The sequence below is a fragment of the Piliocolobus tephrosceles genome, chromosome 2 (assembly GCF_002776525.5).
Source record: "Piliocolobus tephrosceles isolate RC106 chromosome 2, ASM277652v3, whole genome shotgun sequence".
NCBI classification, from domain to species: Eukaryota; Metazoa; Chordata; class Mammalia; order Primates; family Cercopithecidae; genus Piliocolobus; species Piliocolobus tephrosceles.
The window spans coordinates 36,844,027-36,863,635 of record NC_045435.1 but is presented as its reverse complement, the minus strand read 5'-3'; the positions used below and the strand labels follow the sequence as shown (position 1 = coordinate 36,863,635).

The 19,609-nt window shown below is 39.3% G+C and overlaps 2 protein-coding genes across 3 annotated transcripts in view; one reads left to right on the top strand and one right to left on the bottom strand.

Annotated features, from left to right (window-relative positions):
• The window catches only part of GTF2E1 (general transcription factor IIE subunit 1), a 37,818-nt gene extending 31,765 nt beyond the window's left edge, over window positions 1-6,053 (bottom strand). The window contains exons 1-2 of the mRNA XM_023214399.2: window positions 5,968-6,053; window positions 366-843 (exon numbers count right to left, since the gene is read on the bottom strand). Of these exons, the coding sequence (XP_023070167.1) occupies window positions 366-813 (448 nt within the window). The 5' untranslated portion in view covers window positions 814-843; window positions 5,968-6,053. The remainder of the gene's footprint in view (window positions 1-365; window positions 844-5,967) is intronic.
• A 150-nt stretch (window positions 6,054-6,203) lies between these two features.
• RABL3 (RAB, member of RAS oncogene family like 3) overlaps window positions 6,204-19,609 on the top strand; it is a 41,506-nt gene continuing 28,100 nt past the window's right edge. For both annotated transcript variants that reach the window (XR_002731991.1, XM_023214363.2), the window contains exons 1-2: window positions 6,204-6,295; window positions 11,821-11,912. Coding sequence is in view for 1 of the 2 variants with exons in the window: in XM_023214363.2 (XP_023070131.1) it covers window positions 6,250-6,295; window positions 11,821-11,912 (138 nt within the window). In the remaining variant the exon portion in view is untranslated. The remainder of the gene's footprint in view (window positions 6,296-11,820; window positions 11,913-19,609) is intronic.

Genomic DNA, 19,609 nt, shown 5'->3' with positions numbered 1-19,609 from the left:
ACAAAGCATTTAAATACACTGTATTGCAACTGTCTAGAGGTCAAAAATAATATTAGAACAGCCTCAAAGTGGTAGAGAAATCAACCCTTCAGAGCAGACTACAGTTGTAAATAAGGCAGGGTGGGCCGAGGTAGGAGGGCCGTAAGTGAGAAACTCCCTTCTGAAGGAGAAAGGCTTTGCAAAGGCTTCTCAAAGTAGTGCGACAGCCAAACAGGACAGTAAGACTGACCTGTATGCTGTGACTTACACTGATCCATTCACTTTTATAATAATATATATGATGGTTTAAAAATTAGATGAGTCAATTTAAGAAAAAGGGTAGTACACACTTTATTTTAAAGATTCACAAACTGGATAAACCTCACCTGTCATAGGATCAAAGAGCTGATTAGCTTCTAAGTCTGTGAAAGTACTACAACAGACAGGACATTTGAAGGAAGCCCGGTTGGTCGAATCTCTCTCATCGGTCTCAATCCTCCTCCTCATGTGGTCCAATTTATATTTTACCACATTAACAAGAGTACGATAACTGATGAAGTAGTAGTTATGGCGAGTAGTTTTCCCGTCTGCAGCAGTCTCTACCCTCATTCTGCATTTGATAAACTTGTCTCCCTTTAAATTATTCAAAACTGATCGAAGTTGCTTCCGATCAAACTTGAGCAGCTCCAGCATATCCTCCTCTTTCACACAGGGGTTCCTGATCAAGATGTCCAAGGCCAAGGCATGCTCAATGCCATAAAATCCCCGGATCACATACTTGGCTAACCGCTTCAATGCTGCTGGAACTTCAGTGAGGACATCTGGGTCTGCCATCTTTAGCAACGAACTCCAACTTTAAATATACTGAATTCAGAAAAAAATAGAAAATTAGCCAGGTATAAAAACATGGTAATCATATCCACTATTCTTGCAGTGCCAGAGAAGTACTCAAAGAGTTTTAAAACATTTCTAATACCTAAGCATTTAACAGAGCAGAACAAGATTTTCCTCTAGAGTGCACAAAAGATTACACCCAAAAAGTTTTACATATTTCTTAAATAGCTGCTTTTATGATCTAGAGTATGTTTGATTAAAAAGTAACTTATTATTTATAAAACAATATATTATGTCAAGTCTACTTTACTTCAGAAGAGAAACATAAAAAAAGCTACATGAAATGCTCACTATTCTTTGGGAATGCTGGAAACCCTGAGAAAACTAGCAGTTAGCATTTCCTAAAAGTGTCTTTGTTTCCTTTCTTGAGTAAAATTTTTCTACCAAGATTCTAGGATATTTTACATACTCATGCTTTCACAATAAAATCACAACAAACCAATAAACACGTAAGTAATCACCACCTGGGGTGTCTGACAAAATCATTAACTGTTGTAAAACTGAAAGAAAGTAATACTTAGATCCAGATAGTTTTACCAACCTTGAAAAATTAAATCTGATAATCAAGGAAAGACCATTCAGTCCTTAAAAAGGTAGAAAATGAGGGAGGGAGAGCAGCCCAAAATATTCTTAAATACTGAATCCCTTAACAAAGCAGAAACTAAGTGTATCTCATTTCCATACCATGACCCAGAAAGCTGTCTTCTCAAAGCCCATATTGGCATGTGGTTTAATTTAAAAACCTGGGCTTCTGGAGGTGGAGGTTGCGGTGAGCCAAGATTGCGCCACTGCACTCCAGCCTGGGCCAACAACAGCGAAACTCAGTCTCCAAAAAAAAACAAAAAAACAAAAACCTGGGCTTTGAAATTCAGAGCACCAGCCTGTGTTTTGGTAACTATGTAATCCTGAGCAAATCCCTTAAACAATTTCAAGCCACATTTTACTCTCTAAGATATATAAGGATAGTATCAACTACCTCAATGGAGTTGTTGTGATTAATAAGAATGTAATTAAAGTGCTTAGGAAGGAAAGCTTCCATATCAACTTAATATGTTCCAAACTAAAAATGGCTAGACTATCCACATAGATTAAATCAAGTTAAATTTCCCTAGCCCACAGGGAATTTTTTTTTCTTTTAATAGAGACAGGTACCCTGTTGCCCAGACTAGAGTTCAGTAGTGTGACTTGGCTCAATGCAGTCTCAACCTCCTGGGCTCAAGCAATCCTCCCACCTCAAACTCCCCGGTAGCTGAGACTACAGGTGGACACCACCATGACTGACTAATTTTTGTATTTTTTGTAGGGACAGGGTTTCACCATTTTGCCCAGGTTAGTCTCGGACTTCTGGGCTCAAGGGATCCACCCATGTTGGGGGCTTCCTAAAGTGCTGGGATTATAGATGTGAGCCACCACACCCAGCACAGGATAATGTTTTTCTTTTCTTTTTTTTTTTTTTTTTGAGACAGGGTCTCAGTCTGTCACCTAGGCTGGAGTGCAGTGGCACGAGCTCAGCTCACTGCAACTTCTGCCTCGCGGGTTCAAGCGAACCTCCTGCTTCAGCCTCCTGAGTTGTTGGGACTATAGGCGTGTACCACCACACCTGTCTAATTTTTGAATTTTTAGTAGAGACAGGGTTTCACCATCTTGGCCAGGCTCCACATGATAATTTTTAACAGACATCCCACTGAACTATTTCATGGAGAATCATGTTCTGTTATTAATACTAGTTTCAACTGACCTTTTTATTTGAAATCAATGGTTATCAACCCCAACAGATTTAATATTCTTTATATAAAAAATATTTTGATATCCATAGTACCATACTATAAGGAAACTCTACACACCAATCTGTGCACATATTTTGGGAGGAAAATATAAGGCCCTTTGTGTAATAAAGGAAAAGTCAGTCAAAAGAAAATATGTACTTTAGGTTATAAATACTCAGGTATGACTATATATTGTAAGATATAACAAAGTAGCACCTAGATCCAAATCTGTGAATCTAGAGCCTTCCTGCTACCCCAGGGCTTAAGGATGCCCGGCAAGTGCCTGGGCTCCACACCAAAGTAGTACCACAGCATACTACTGGACATACTTTGCTCTTCCTCAGTTTGGTCTATACATTGTACTTGAACCCAGTTTTGGTTTTTTGTTGTTTTACATCAACAGTTGTCAGTACACAACATATGGCTTCTGAAACATTCAACAAAGAACAGCAAAAAAATGTCAACATAACCTGTTTCCAGGATTATTTCCTACTATTGTATTCTCCTTCCCTGCTCCATACATGCCATGTCCCAGACTAATAGTTCTCAAGCCTGGTTTTAAGGCAGAATCATCTAGGGAATGTTTTAAGAATACTGACCATGGGCCCCATTCCTAAAGGTTTTGTCTCAGGTGGTTCAGGGCGGCCAGATTTGGCATCACACAAATTTTTAAAGCTCTTTAGGTGGCTCTACTATGCAGCAAAAGTACCTAATATATATCCTGCCAATGCTCATCCTGCATGGAGAGGTCCCTGTGCCACTTATCGCTCAGCCTGTTTCCTTGGCCTAAAACACCCTAGGGAGCCGTGAAGACTAAAGTCAGGGAGAGATGTGAAGACTTTACAATCCAACAGTTTTGGGGTTTAAATCCCAGTTCCAGTATTTCTTAGCCCCCCCGACCCCAGAAAATTTGCAGACTCAGTTTCTTTATACATAAAAAGTGATTAGGCCAGGTGCAGTGGCTAATACCTGTAATTGTAACACTTTGGGAGGCCGAGATGGGGGGACTGTTAGAGTCCAGAAGTTGAAGACCAGCCTAGGAAACACAGTAAGACCCCACCTCTACAAAAATTTTAAAACTTAGCCAGGTATGGTGCCGTGCACCTGTAGTACCAGCTGAGGTGGATCAACTGAGCCAGGAGGTCAAGGCTGCAATGAGCCATGATTGAGCCACTGCACTCTAGCCTAGGTGACAGAACATGACCCTCAAAAAAAATGAGTGATTAACGGTCCCCAGCTCACACAGTTAATGTATGAATTCAGTGAGATAATTAAAGCAAAGTGTTCTGCTTTCAGGGCTAGCATAAGAGTTCAATTAAGTACTGGCATTCATAATAAATCCCCTATTTAGAAAAATGACTCTTATACCGATATGAAGAATGGACTCAAGTGGGTGAAGGTGGAGGCAGTGTGGAAGTATTGGGGGTATAAAATCAAACTAAGGAAGAAGGCAAAAAATTGCAAGAACAGAATGAATGAAAGTTATTACAGAAAAAAAAAAAACACAAGGACCCAACAAAATATGAGAGTAGGAAAAATCTTAAATAGCTCTGTTTTGAGCCAGTGTAGCTAGGAAAAGTACTGCCATGAGAAATAGGTGACACTTGAAGAGGAGCAGATATGGAAGAAATGAGGAAATCATTTTTAGAAGTGTCTTTGAGGAAATATCATAGGATATTCCTCTGAATATGTCCAGCAGGTAGCTGAACAAATGAAACTAGAGCTTAGGAATGAAATGAAGTTGTGCCACCTTGTTCAAAATCTCTGCATTCTAAAATCCTCCTTCCTGACCACTAACTTCTCTCCTCCACCACTTCCCACTCACACTGAATCTCCTTACTCAATCTCTAGAGGTCTTAGGTAAGAATTCTCAAACTGGCAGCCCCCCCATGCATTGTTTCACCCAAAGAAATGTTTCAAAAATTTTCTGAATTAGTTGTCAACATTTAAAAATTGTAAGAGTTCACATAAATTTCAACTTCCAGCTCCTCCTGAAAAATTGGAAATATCTGAGGAAAAAGTGAGCCCATGTTCCCACATGGAAACAATAAGCTGAAGACGAATAGCAGCTGGCATTATTAGGGAAGGGGTATGGCTGGTCTCTGGAGACTTCAGAGCGTGGTACCTCCTAGGACCTTTGTTTCTTCCTTTGATCTTCATAGTCCATGAGTCATATCCCAGCCTCACCTCCCTACCCCAGTCCAGACCCACGTGTATTTTAATCATATAAACATTTAAGGACTACTGTGCACCAGGCACGAAGCTAGAGAAACAAGAGTTGAAAAGAATGCACCCTCTGCCCTCTGTCTACCTGTCAGCCTCATATCCGGCCACACTAGCATATTCTCAATCCCATGAGCCACATGTGCTTTCCGTGCTTCCCAGAGCTTTGCACATGCTGTTCCTTCTGCCCCTACAACTAAGCCAACCCCCTTCTCCTAATCATCCTTCAAGTCTCAAATGACGTTTCCTCATAGAGGCCTTCCCAGACTCCCCATTAGGTAGCGTACAATCCTCCCTTTTCACATGTTCCATGGCTCTTTCTCCCTTCTTGTACTTTCTCCATGTCTAAGACCAGACTTCATCTTGTTCACCAATTAATTTCCAGCATCTAGCATAGCCAGACAAGTACTTCCATAAAACTTTCCATATGTCTCCTAAACACGTGTTGTTCCAACATGGCTCATCTTGCCAGCTTCCCCCCGCTTCACGTCCTCCACTCTTGCTTCCACGGTAGAATTGGACAGGCTACTAGGCACTCTCTTCTTAAATTTAAAACAGTTTTAAGCGGGAGGTGAGTGGATCAAATTCACGATGTTAAAAGAGTGTGCTGACTGCAGAGTGGAGAAAAAAGCTGGATGCGAAGAGTCCAGTTAGATTACTTCAGTATACCACTACTCCAGTTCTAGAACAACTTGGGATTCTACACATCTAACTGCGGTGTTCTGGTACCACATTTCACGGCACTTTCCACGCCTTCACTGACCACATAGCGGCAAACTATTGCGAAACCTCCGGACCCAGCTGCCCTCCACGAGACGCGTTCGGTGATGCGCACTCCTCCCCACTGCGAGACCCCGAGACCCCAAATTCCCTCGGACTCTACCAGTTGGGTCTAGGGCCACACTCGGCGCACCCAAGCCCGCCCTACCCGAGGTCCCACACGGGCCGCTCCGGGGTCAATGGTTCTTTGGAGAACCAAAAGGACCAAGGCAAGAGGGTAATTCAATAGGGGAGGATAGTTAAGAGGGAGCGAAAGGAAGAAGAAGTCATGAAATGCAATGCTCGGCCAGGGAACTCCGAACAAGGAACAGGGAACAAGGTTTACCAAAGCGAATCCTGGAACACTCCCACTACAGCCGCCCTCAGCTCTTCAACTACCTCAGCTTAAATGAGCCACGCCCCTTGCGCGACAAAGAAAACGCACTATTCCTGCGACTAGCTAGGGAAACACCCCGCTACCAGACCAGCCAATCAGCTCAGTGAAGCCTTCGATTCTGCCAGTCACGCTCCGAGCGGCCAATGAAATTGAAAGCGCTGCCCTCCATGCTCAACTCTGATTGGCTTACAATCCCGGAACAGGCGTTAATCCAGGGAAGGCAGTGGCAAGATGGCGTCCCTGGATCGGGTGAAGGTACTGGTGTTGGGAGACTCAGGTGAGCGTCTTACCCCACCTCTGGGGCTCCAGACACTTTTGAGTTACCCAGTAACCCTCCCCTTACCTTCCTTCCCTCAACTTCCTGGCTCTTCGGCCCGTGGCTGAAGTCCCTCCGAAGTCCTGAAGACTACACTTCCCAGGGGACTTTGCTCCGTGTGACGACGCGGCGGCGGCGGCGTCGCGCGGGTAGGGGTCGCGGAGCCCGGGTCTTTTTCCTTCGCGGCTTTCCACATCGGCTTCCCAGACGACTCCAGCCTAGAGTGTATTGTCAATTCGTTTATTTTAAAAAAACAAAAACAAAAACAAAAACAGACGTTGAGTATTGTATGGAGTTCTATGTTAAGGGTACAGAAGTTAATAGGACTGTGCCTTCAGGAGATTTTGTTCATGAAGGAAGTCAAACGTGCACTGGCAAACGTGAACTGGCAAGCGCTTCTCATACATTAACTCATTTAATTCTGAGATTAGTCTTATTATCACATTTTACAATGAGAGTAGTGAGGCAGAGAGATGTGAATGGCAGAATCCTTTTGAACGCAGAGTCCACAAACTTAAACGCTAAGTTATAAATATGCAGTGACATATTGGGTGGTGGTCCTGTTTTATTCTTAACTGAGCTTCTTGATTTCCTGGTTCTCGTTTGATCTTCGTTGAAAACCTATTATATCCTAGACTGTACGATAGAGAAAGTAAGAGTTTTATTCTGAAGAAGCTAGGATTTAACGCTGAGTCCAATTTAATCCTAGTGTCAAAAAAATGTTTTTTTTTTTTAATCTCAATGGATGCAAAAAAAAAATCTTTTGACCCCTGGGACATTTGAGAACTACAGCTGACGTCTGGATTTCCAGCTCCCACCTCACTGCCCGTATCTTTTCTTCCATAATCCCCAGTTCATCTCTCCTTAGGAACTTCAATAAATGCTGAACTTGGATTTTATGGATGTGCTCTTCTGGAGTTGGCCTAAGAGCATGTGTTGTGAGCAGAGACATTGTGCTAGATGCTTGGAGGTGGAGAGGCTTGAAAACTAGCTTAACAGAAACTAAATAAAATTGTGGCCGGCAAAGATAGGTTAAGACTGTTTTCACATTGCCCTGAGTATTATTTGCATTATGAAATATTTTACAGAGAGCATTATTTAATATTCCCCTAAGAAAGTTGCCTTTTGAAACTCAATGAACATAATCACAATTTATGTCGACTTCATTTCTATCGGGTAGCTTGAAGTGGTGCCAAAGTTAATTTGACAAAATCACTCAGTTTTACAGATAAAGAAAGTAATGGTGGCCTAAAGGGACTTCGCAAGAGTATCACTGAGTAGAATTTAGAATCCAGAACTAACAGACTTCTTCACGATATGTTAAGTGGGTGTTTTCTGTCCTCTGTAATTCCATCTTCTGTTGTATGTAACAATCCCTTCATATTACAAACTGCTGCAACTAGTCAATTTATTTTCTTTCCAGCAGGCACTGTATTAGGTTCTGGGGTTATAACTGTGGAATTAATGCATCATATAACAGGGTAGAATTAGCTGCTACGTTAAATGTGGAAAAGTAATCAGGCAATTGATAAGCTTACCTACCCCCCCCCCCCACCCCCACTTATGGTTTACTTGTGAAGCAGAAGACACAGCTGTGATGGCAAGGAAAGTGATTGATGTTGTCACACATTCACTAATGTTAACCTTTATGTGCAAAGTTAGTTATTGCCTGTTTATCTTTTTAAAAGGTAATTTTGTCAGTCTCCTTTTAACTGTCATTTAAAAGTACACAGTCTGACAGGTTAGAATACACTTTTTACACTTCCTCTGCCTTTGTTTCAAACCTGAGAGTTTATTTTTAAATAAAGACCATTTCCCTCATAAAATTTTGAGGGTTTCACAAATATATAAAGAAATGACTTAGCCAGACAAGGTGGCTCTTGCCTATAATCCCAGCACTTTGGGAGTTTGAGTCAGGTAGATTGCTTGAGCTCAGTTCAAGACCAGTCTGGGCAACATGGCAAGACCTCTCGACCAAAAACAATACAGAAAGTTAGCTGGGCGTGCTGGTGCACGCCTGTAGTCCCAGCTACTCAGGAGGCTGAGGTGAGAAAATCACTTGAGCCGGGGAATTTGAGGCTGCAGTGAGCTAGGATCGTGCCACTACACTCTAGGCTGGGTGATAGAGTGAGACCCTATCTCAAAGATAAAAATAAAAAGAAGAAAGAAATGAGTTGATATTTGGAGATTTGTTTTCTATCCTATTGAGATATTTGGTAATTTGGTAAGGAACCCTGAAAGTCTCACTACCATATGGTTTTCTCTTTCTTTCAGAGATTAGGGACTAGTTTAACATGTTACCAAACAGCTGTATTTGGAGCTGATACTTATTTATATTGGGCCTTTTTTCCCCCCAAGTATGTCAAGTGCATTCTTTTGATCAAATTTAGTTCTAAAGATGAAAGCATAGAATCAGAATCTCCTAAAATTCTTAAAGAAATGAAATTAGCCATTATTCCCTAGCACTTCAACTGTTCTTACTGTTTAGGGTTTCATCCCATGTTAGCTAATACTTAATCACCCAAAGCAGTTAATTCATGGAGAGCTATAAGATTTTACTGCCTAGAAATGTTTACCCTAACACATTTAAGCTAAACTAGGCCTCAAGTGTTTCATCAAGCAATTAAGTGGCTAGATACATTCCTTGAACATAAACAAACCTATTTACAAATACAGAATCAACGATATATCCTAAAAGTTACAGATATCAGATACAATGCAGTAAAGTCAATGACAAATATAATTTTGAGTATTTAAAAATCTTGAATGTTTCTATGTAAAAAAATTAAAAGAATAAAGGGAAGCCTGGTAAAATGTTTGATTCAATTACACATACATAAAATGATTAATATATTTAATAGATAAAGAGCTCATATAAATTAATAACACTAAAACCCGGTAGATAAACGTACAGAACAGATCAACAGAGAATTTATGAGAGGAAAAACAACTGATTTGCCAGGATAATCATAATGATAATCTTTGATCTTTATCAGAAAGTAAAGAAATGCAGACTAAAGCAAGATGTCACTCCCTGCCCCACCAAGACGGAGTGTTATTCTGTCACCCAGGCTGGAGTGCAGTGGCGCAGTCTCAGCTCACTACAGCCTCTGCCTCCTGGGTTAAAGCAGTTCTCCTGCCTCAGCCTCCCAAGTTGCTGGGCTTACAGGTGGCCATCACCACGCCCAGCTAATTTTTGTATTTTTAGTAGAGACAGGCTTCACCATGTTGGCCAGGCTGATCTCAAGCTCCTGACCTCATGATCTGCCTGCCTCGGCCTCCCAAAGTGCTGGGATTACAGGTGTGAGCCAAAGCGCCTGGCCAAGATATCTCTTTTATTCCTTTATCAGGTTAACAAAGATGAAAAACCAACTACCTGATACTGTTGAGGTGCAACAAGACCTGCAGGCTCAAGTGTATGGCTGGTGGCAGTATAACCCCATGAAGTTATTTGTCAATACATATCTAGAACTTCAAATGTTTCCTTTTAAGTACTGAGTTTACTTCTGGGAAGGTATACTAAGGACGTAATTTTAATTTTAAACAAAGGTTTAAATAGAAATAACCGTTGGCTAGCATATCAAAAATTCCAAAACACCCTAAATATCTAATAATGGAAGAATGGTTAAGTAAATTTTTATGCCTACTCTTTGAAGTACTATGGAGATACTTTAAACGTTTATGAAGATTTTGGAATAATATGGAAACTTTTAGTCAATAAATTCTAATTAAGGTTCTGATCTAAGTACTGAAGATAAAAAAGATGCATGAGAACCCTCAAGGAACTTAAAATTAAATAGAGTTGATAAAACCTATAAACAAACACATGTGATAAAGTATTTTAGGTGCTTTGTAGGAAAATGTACAGGGTACAGTGGAGGCCCAGAGGATAGTGGATGTTATGCTTAGTTCTCCCTGTGTGGGGTCAGAAAGTCCTTTATAACTAGAATGATGCTGAGTCTCCAAAGGTAAATTCACCAGGCCAATGTGGGAGGGGAGGGAAAGGAGAGGATGGGTAGGATATTCCAGACAGAACAAGCTATGGAAGCAGAGGCTTATGTTGTTTTATTGTTTTTAAGTATACTGTGTATATAATCACAATAACCACCTGCTCATAGAAAAACTTTTCATGTGGAATTAAATAAACCTTCATGTTGACAGTAGTCTTAAGGTGATTTTTTTTTTTTTTTTTTTTTTAGAGACAGGGTCTCACTCTGTCACCCAGGCTGGAGTACATCAGTGTGATCATAGCTCACTGCAACCTCCAACTCCTGAGCTCAAAGGGATCATCTGCCTCAGCCTGCTGAGCAGCTAGGACTACAGATGCAGGCCACCATGCCTGGCTAATTTCTTTAAAATTTATTTTTTGTAGAGATGCAGTCTTGCTATGTTGCCCAGGCTGGTCGCAAACTCCTGGGCTCAAGTGATCCTCCTGCCTCAGCCTCCCAAAGCACTGGGAGTACAGATGTGAGCTACCGTGCCTGGCCTTCATTTGTGCATACTTTCTAGATTGTAAATGTAACTTTTAATAATAAAAATTAACATAAACAATAGGTTCATACACAGTATGATCAAAGAGATTATCTAAATTTTTGATAAAACTAGTGATTTGTAAAAATACCAACCATGTTTGTCATAATGGAACCCCAAAAATGGTGTTAAATGAATGAGTGAGTGACTCCACATATGGATGTAGAGGAAGAGCTCCTTCCCTTTCCTCTTGATACAAATCTCTGAATGCTACCCTTAGCATTAATAACTAGATTTCCCTAAGCCCAAGAAATCGAAAAGAAGGTCAAATGGTGACTTAAAGGGACATGATGTAGAAGAGGGAGTAGATCTTTTTTCCAAAAGGTAAGTCTGGGCTAAGTGGTTGGCTGCTTTTTTTAAATCACCATGTGGGAGAACTGGAGTGTCTAAATTTAGAATTGTGAAATGGTGAATCCCTCTCACTGACAGTATTCAAGCTCAGTCTGGAAGACCGAAGACCCTCTAACAGGATGCCATGGAGGAGACCTCGGCGTTGGTGTGAAGGAGAGAGGGATTACTTCTAAGATCAGTTGAGATTCTACAATTCTAAAATAGGCTAAATTGATTAAATCATTCAAAAGGAAAGGGATTCATTAATATGAAATTGCCCTAGACCAGTGGTTCTCAAAGTGAGACCCCTGGACCAGTATCAGTATCACTTGGAAACTTGCTAGAAATCTTGGGCCCCAAGACAGACCCTCTAAATCAAAAAGTATGGGGGTGGAGCCCAGCATTCCATGTTTTAACCCACCCTCTGGGTGATTCTGATACTAAGTTTGAGAGAACCACTGCCCTCTACCATCTTCACTTTATTCAGTGAAGCTTATATTGCTGGTATGGCATTCTAACAACTATGCTTTACTTAACATTATTCCTGTGTAGTATTAGTCTTACTCTTTCCAAAACAGATTTCGGCATTGTCTCTTACATGACTAGAGTTCTTGTATCTCTTACAGGTGTTGGGAAATCTTCATTAGTCCATCTTCTATGCCAAAATCAAGTACTGGGAAATCCATCATGGACTGTGGGCTGCTCAGTGGATGTCAGAGTATGTGTCTTTTATATTTTAGCTTTTCAATAATTGTACTAAAGATAACTGCTTCCGGTTACATGATCAAGTTACAGTACTATGGTCAAGATTAATAGTAATAGCTAGAATTTGTTACATTCATACTATGTGGCAGGTACTATGCCAGTTGCTTTACATGTCTCTTCTTATTTCACCTTTTTAAAACTGAGATGTGTAGGTGCAGAAACTAAGGCAAAGTCAGGATTTGAACAGTTTGATGTCACAGACTTCAGTTTTAGTCACTATGCCATATATCTAGAGTTCATATAGCATCCTCTGTAAATAATTCTGCCTAAGCTTGTGCTATTAAGACTGCCAGCTTTCAGCTAGAAATATAATGCAAAGGCAAAAGCTCCTGGAGCTTCATCTGGGTCATTTGTTCCATCTTGTGTTTAGGAATTAGGTATAGTTTTAATTAAATTAAATATCTTCCCAGATATCATTGGTCTTTGCTAATGCCAGCTAGTTCTGACAAGTCTCTCATCTGCTGGCACACCTCTCTCCTTTATGTTAAGAAACATATAGGGAAGGCAACGTAGTTGGCTAGATTGATAGTTATTTTCCTTCTGTTCTTTGAAACTATTGTTCCCTAGCTCTGATTTACATTGCTGCTGATTAGAAATCTTCTATCAGACTAATTATTATTCCTTTTTAAGGTGATTTCTTCTTTGGTTGCTTTTAAAATATTTTTTGTGTTTTTTTAATCTTTGGTATTTTGTTGTTTTGCTAACCTGTATCTAGGTGTAGGTTCGTTTGTATTCATCCTATTCAGATGTAGTCATGGTTCTCATGTCTTTATTTTTCAGAATTTTAAGTCATTATCTGTCTTTCCTCATTTCTTCTGTCCCTTCCTCTTGGCTTTCCATGAGATTTTTTTTTTTTTTTTTTTGAGACGGAGTCTCGCTCTGTTGCCCAGGCCGGAGTGCATTGGCCAGATCTCAGCTCACTGCAAGCTCCGCCTCTCGGGTTCACACCATTCTCCTGCCTCAGCCTCCCAAGTAGCTGGGACTACAGGTGCCCGCCACCTCGCCCGGCTATCCATGAGATTTTTGTTCTTCATAACTGTTAATATTTCTCCTTGCTGCCTTCTGGATGGTATGCTCATATCTGCCTTCCAGTTAACTAAGAATCTCTTCAATTATATCTAATCTGCTTTTTAATATATCTACACTGTTTTTCATCCCAAGTACCTATACTTTTTAATTTCCAGATGTTCCTTTTAGTTCTTTTTAAAATGTAAAAATTTTCCAAAATGTCCTGATCCTTCATTATGGTGTCTGTTTTTTATTTTAATCATTTCTAACATAGTTTTTTTCTGGAGGAGAGGTAGCTATGCTTCTTGCTACATATGCTACTCTGTTTCATGGAAATGTATCTCTTTGTATGGCTTGTAATTCTTTAAGATGATCACATCTTCAACAGGATTTTTTTCCTCTCCCTTTGGAAGTGCTGTATGCTATATTGTGAAAGTAGCCCTATACAGTGCCTTTTCATTTCTGTCATTGCCAAGACCCTAAGGATTTCAATTTCTCAGCTCAGATAATGTAAATCTAGGTAATGTAAATTCCCCCAGCATCTGACTGCAGCACAGACCTGTAGTTTCCATTTCTTGTGGACCATTTATCTTATCTCTACCTTCTGTCTGAGGCCCCTGAATGAAAGTTTTTGCCGTTTCCCTGAGCCTGTGGACAATGTTTTTCCACCTCTCTTTTCACTGACTGGGCAGCTCATCAAAGGTCCAGATTTCAAAAAGGCAACTACAGTCTAGTCTTCATCACTCATCCACATATACTTTTGCCTTGAATGCTGGAAAACAGGTCTGCTATTCCTGGATGGGCATTAAGACTCCAGGCACCAGCCCTGAAGCTATATCTGAATCTATGTCAGTTCCCACTTCTCACTCTGATTTTAAGTTTTTTCTTCATTTCTAGCATTTGGGGATATTCCTTTCTTTCTCCTAACTTTCTCTTGAGCTAGTCTTCTCTGTCTCTCCTCTCTCTAGTCTTTCTGTCTCAAAATATTTTTATAGCATTTCTCTAAGTTTGAAGTAGGAGCTGACCTATTTTGTGTCATTTTGGCCAACCATATTCCTAAATTCAGTGGCAACTTTATTTAGGTTTGGGAGACCTAATAGCAAGTTCTGGACAAATTTTCCCTTTGGATTTTTCTAGCTCCCATTCTGTGAAAGAGCATGACATAGGCCGGGCGCGGTGGCTCAAGCCTGTAATCCCAGCACTTTGGGAGGCCGAGATGGGCGGATCACGAGGTCAGGAGATCAAGACCATCCTGGCTAACATGGCGAAACCCCGTCTCTACTAAAAATACAAAAAACTAGCCGGGCGACGTGGCGGGTGCCTGTAGTCCCAGCTACTCGGGAGGCTGAGACAGGAGAATGGCGTGAACCCCGGAGTCGGAGCTTGCAGTGAGCTGAGATCCGGCCACTGCACTCCAGCCTGGGCGGCAGAGCGAGACTCCGTCTCAAAAAAAAAAAAAAAAAAGAAAAAGAAAGAGCATGACATATTGAAAAGAAACTTAGATTTAAACCCTCATCTCCTGAGTCAATTGCCCTTCACTTCTGTAAGAGTGACTTTAGACTAATCAGTTTACCTCTTTGAGGCATAGTTATATCATCTGGAAAATAGAGGTCAGTAATATGTGCTTTATTGAGTCTACAGGTTTGTAGGAAGGATCAGAGAAGCTTAATAAGAGGGAAGTTACCGTCTAGTGCTTTACAATGTGAAGTCGTAATTGAACTTTAGTCCAATTTTCTGCCCCTTCCCTGCCTTCTGCCCTACTCCTTTTTCCTATCCCCACCCAGCACGCATTCTATTCATGTTGTTCACCTTTTGTCTTGGTTTTTTTTCCCCCTTGTCTTATTGAATTAGCTAAAACTCCAGTACCATGTTGAATAGAAGTGGCACCAACAAGCATCTTTGTTTCATTTCCATCTCATGGGAAATTTTCAGTATAACACTATTTAGTAAAGTATTTGCTGAAAGGTTTTTTATAGGTATATTTGATTAAAGAAATGTCCTTCCTATTCCTATTACAATGAGAGTTTGTATCATGAATGGGTATTTACCAGTCGCCTCTTCATGATAATCATGATTTTCCTGATTTATTCCATTACTGTGGTAAATTATGTTGATTAATTTTTTTGAATGTTAAACCAACCTTGCAATCCTGTAATAATTCTAACTTTGTCTTGTTGTGCTGCTCTTTTCATATATCACTAGATTTAGTTTGCTAATATTTTTCTTAGACATTTGCATCTAAATTCATTAGAAAGATTGGCCCATCATTTTCTTTTCTTGTAATCTCCTGTGGGTTTTCTATCAGGCTTATGCTGGCCTCATAAAATAAGTTGGGAAGTATTAATCTCTGTATCTGTTCTCTGAAAGATTTTGTTTAATGTTGGTATTGTTTTTTTCTTAGATATTTGAAAGAATTCACAGGTGAAACCATCTGGACCTAAGTTTTTCTTTGTGGGAAGTTTTTAAGTAACATTAAAGAAAATAATAAAATAACTATATTCCTTCTTGTGTTGATTTTGGTAGTTTATGTTTTTGAAAGAATTTTATGTAAATTGACACAAAAAATTTGTTTCCGTCTTACTGTTTTTCAATAAGATAATTGAACAATATTCCCTTTTTCATTTCTGGTAGAATAATTTGTGGCTTTTCTCTTGCTTTCTTGATCAGTCTTACCAAAGGTCTATCAAAGACCAGTTTCTCCCTTGTTGATTTTCTCTATTGTATGTTTGTTTTGTGCTTTGTTGGTTTCTGCTCTTACCTTTATGAACATACTTTCTTTGGGTTTGATTTACTGTCTTCTTTCTAACTTGTTGAAATGAGTAATTGCTTAATTTTTTCAGACTTTTTTTTAGCGCTCTCAGGCTCTAAAATTTCTATCTAAGCACAGCGTTAACTGCATTCCTAAAATTTTATTCATTATTATTCAGTTCAAACTATTGTCTAGTTTTCATTGTGATTTTTTCTTTGATTCATGGGTTATTTAGAATATGCTTCTTAATTTCCAAACATTTGACAGTGTTTATTATCTTTTAATAATTGATTTCAGTTACCTTTCATTGTGCTTAGAGAACATACGCTGTATGCTTTCATCCTTTGAAGTTTGTTGAGATTTGCTCCATGTCCAGTTTTATGGTCAATTTTGATAAAAATTTCATATTCTCTTGAAAACAAAGTATATTATGTAATCGTTGGGTGCAGTGTTCTAAATATGTGTTAATCATTTTTTAAATCTTCTCCATCTCTTTTGGGTGGGTTTTTTTTTGTGTGTTTTTTCCATCAATTGCTAAGGAATGAGTAATATAATCTCCACCTATAAGTGTGAATTTGTCTATTCCTCATTTTAATTCTGTCCATTTTTCATTTATATACTTTGAGATTATATTACTAGATGAGTACTAATTTATGATTGTTTAAACTTCCTAAAGGATTTAACATTTTATTATTTTAATATGCCCCTCCCTATATCTGGTAATACATTGTACCTTGAAGACTATTTTGTCTGATATTAAAATAGTTAAAGCCAACTTATTTTTAGTTAGTGTTTGTGTGGTTTACCTTATTTACGTATTTCAACTTTCATACTTTCTGTGTCCTAATATTTATGGGATATCTCTTATAAGCAAGATCCAGCTAAATTTTGTTTTGATGACCAGTCTGACAGTCTTAGTATTTTTATTTGGTTCTTGGGCCTTGCCCCCAGATATTCTGACTCAGAGTTATGATTGGTGCCCAAGCATCTGCATTTTAAGAAGCATCTTGATGATTCTGTTGTAGGTGAATAATGCCTTGAGAAATACTGGGTAAGGTGTGGAATCAGATCACCAAGTGGATATAGAAGTGTTTAATGACAGGACTTATAGAGCAGAGGGACAAGACTAAGAATGAGATGCTAATAGGAAGCTAGTACATATTAACGATAAGACAAGGAGGGAGGGGAGTATAGCTGATGGTCCAGAGCATCTAAAGAAGACAGATTTTTAATATAAGAGTAGAGGAATAACACACTAGAAGTAGCTTTGGAGAGTAAGCAAGGCATTTCCTATTTTCTGAACTCCAAGGTAATTAGAATATTGAAAAGTGAACAGCATCTATCTGAAAGGATATAAGAAGTTGTGTTTTCAAGGCAGAAGCAGAGATTTGTTAATAGAATGAGATTGAGGGTAGGATATAATGGAATTTTGTAACCGTGGAGTAAGATTCCAGGAGAAAAGTGGAAATATTCAGAGAAGAAAACAGGAGTTTAATGATGGGTAGAGGAAGCAAAAGCAGTCTGGGAATAAGAATATGAGAGACCAATTAAGGACCCAATATGTATAGTAACAGAGGATAACTGGGATATAAAATATCTTGAGTATAGCTGGTGGCAAAGTTTCCAAAAGAAACTTTATCTCAGCAGTCCCCTGTATGTGAGAGTGGAGACTTGATTTTGTCTGCAAGGAATACTTTTGTGCAAAGTCCCAGAGAGCAGGCCAACACGAGATTACTAGTTAGTTCTCAAGATGCTGACCAAGTTTTAGAAGTAACAGCAGTAATTCCCTTTAGAAACTTCTGCTTTGGGGCCAGGTGCGGTGGGTCACACCTGTAATCCCAGCACGTTGGGAGGCCAAAGGTCATTGGATCACTTGAGGTCAGGAGTTCGAGACCAGCCTGGTCAACATGGTGAAATCTTGTCTCTACTAAAAATCCAAAAATTAGCTGGGCATGGTGGCACACACCTGTAATCCTAGCTACTCGGGAGGCTTAGGCAGAAGAATCGCTTGAATCCAGGAGGCGGAGGTTGCAGTGAGCCAAGATCAGGCCACTGCACTCCAGCCTGGGCAACAGAGCAAGACTCTGTCTCAAAAACAAAACAAAAAGTCAGATGTCATATAATTATGTGACTGGGTTTACTGGAATGAGTGTGGCACTAATTGATTCCTTTAAAGACAGTCTTACCTGAATTATATTATTGTGGAAGAATGGGACACGGGCTGAAAATGACTTGCTTTACTGTTCATTGTATCTTAAGCCAGTTGACTTCTGTCTTTTTTTTTTTTTTTGAGATGGAGTTTTGTTCTTGTTGCCCAGGCTGGAGTGCAGTGGTGCGATCTCAGCTCAGTACAACCTCCACCTCCCAGGTTCAAGCGATTTTCCTGCCTCAGCCTCCCAAGTAACTGGGATTACAGGCATGCGCCACCATGCCTGGCTAACTTTTTTTGTATTTTGAGTAGAGACAGTGTTTTACAATGTTAGCCGGCTGATCTCAAACTTCTGACCTCAGGTGATGCACCCGCCTCGGCCTCCCAGCGTGCTGGGATTACAGGAGTGAGCCACCATGCCTGGCCACGTCTTCCATTTTTTAGAAGAATGCATTGCTTGAGTGACAACATAAGTAAAAGGCATTTTTAAATGATAACCTTAAGGGAAGTTGTCATAGACATGTAAATCACTTTGTTGTTATAATCAAGTGAACAGTTCTTTTCTATAGAAAGAATAACTGAAGCTTATAAAGCCTTTACCTAAATAACTTGGGAGAACACTGTTACCTGTAGCAGCTTTTATGTTGCAGTTATAGTGTTTGTTTTAGTGAAACCTGTGAGAAGGGATCTCCAGAATTAGTGTAGATTCATGAATACACACTTTTCAAAACTCTTAGAAACAGTTGCCTCTTTTACTTCAAATCTATTAAGAGCCAACTAAAAATAGAGATGATAGCGGTGATGGCGTAATTGTTTAATCTTAAGTACCAGGTGAAGCTAATGAGTTGAATGTATGTGCTCAGTAATTATGAAAATTTTGGATTTAGTATTTAGTACAGAGGTGTTCACAACTGAACTGAAGAGAAAAGGAGGAAAAGTTTTATTTTGTGGTATTCTTCATTCATTCCTGTCTTTAACTTTGCTGCCCCAAGTCTAATGGGAGTAATATAAATGCATGGCTACTCTTAATTATGAAAACAAGACTTAATGAATTTAATCTTTTCACAAATTATAAATAAGCAAATTGATTTGTCATTTCTAGTTCACTTTAATGGTAATTTAACTCTCTACACATTTCATACAATTGGTATTTATTGAATTCCTCTTTGGACAGCATATCAATATACAGGCACTGGGGAGAAGTTAAAGGAATAGTCTCTATCTTCACTAAGCATATGAGGTGGGACACTTTTTATTGCTTACTTTGGCTAGGCATCCATTTTCATACTAATTCATTTAATTCTCACAACCCTCTGAGGCAGATACTATTAGTGCCCCTATTCATTTGACATAGAAGCAGTTGAAGCACAGAGGCACTACATGACTTGTCCCGGATCATATAGTTAGTAAGTTATGGAATTGGGATTCAAACACAGGCAACCTGCTTCAAGAACCTGTGTTCCTGATCACTACTCTGTACTGCCTCTTGTTCCAGAACAGTATTAAGAGAAAAAAAAAAAATCTCATACTGTTCAATATAGTAGCCAATAGCCTCATGTGGCAATTTAAATTGACTAAAATTAAAAATTTAGCTCCTCAGTTAAACAAGCCACATTTCAATTGCTAAGTCGTCACATGTTGCTAATGGTTACTGTATTGGACATTTCATTCACTCTTTTTTTATTTTATTTTATTTATTTATTTATTTATTTATTTATTTATTTATTTATTTATTTATTTATTT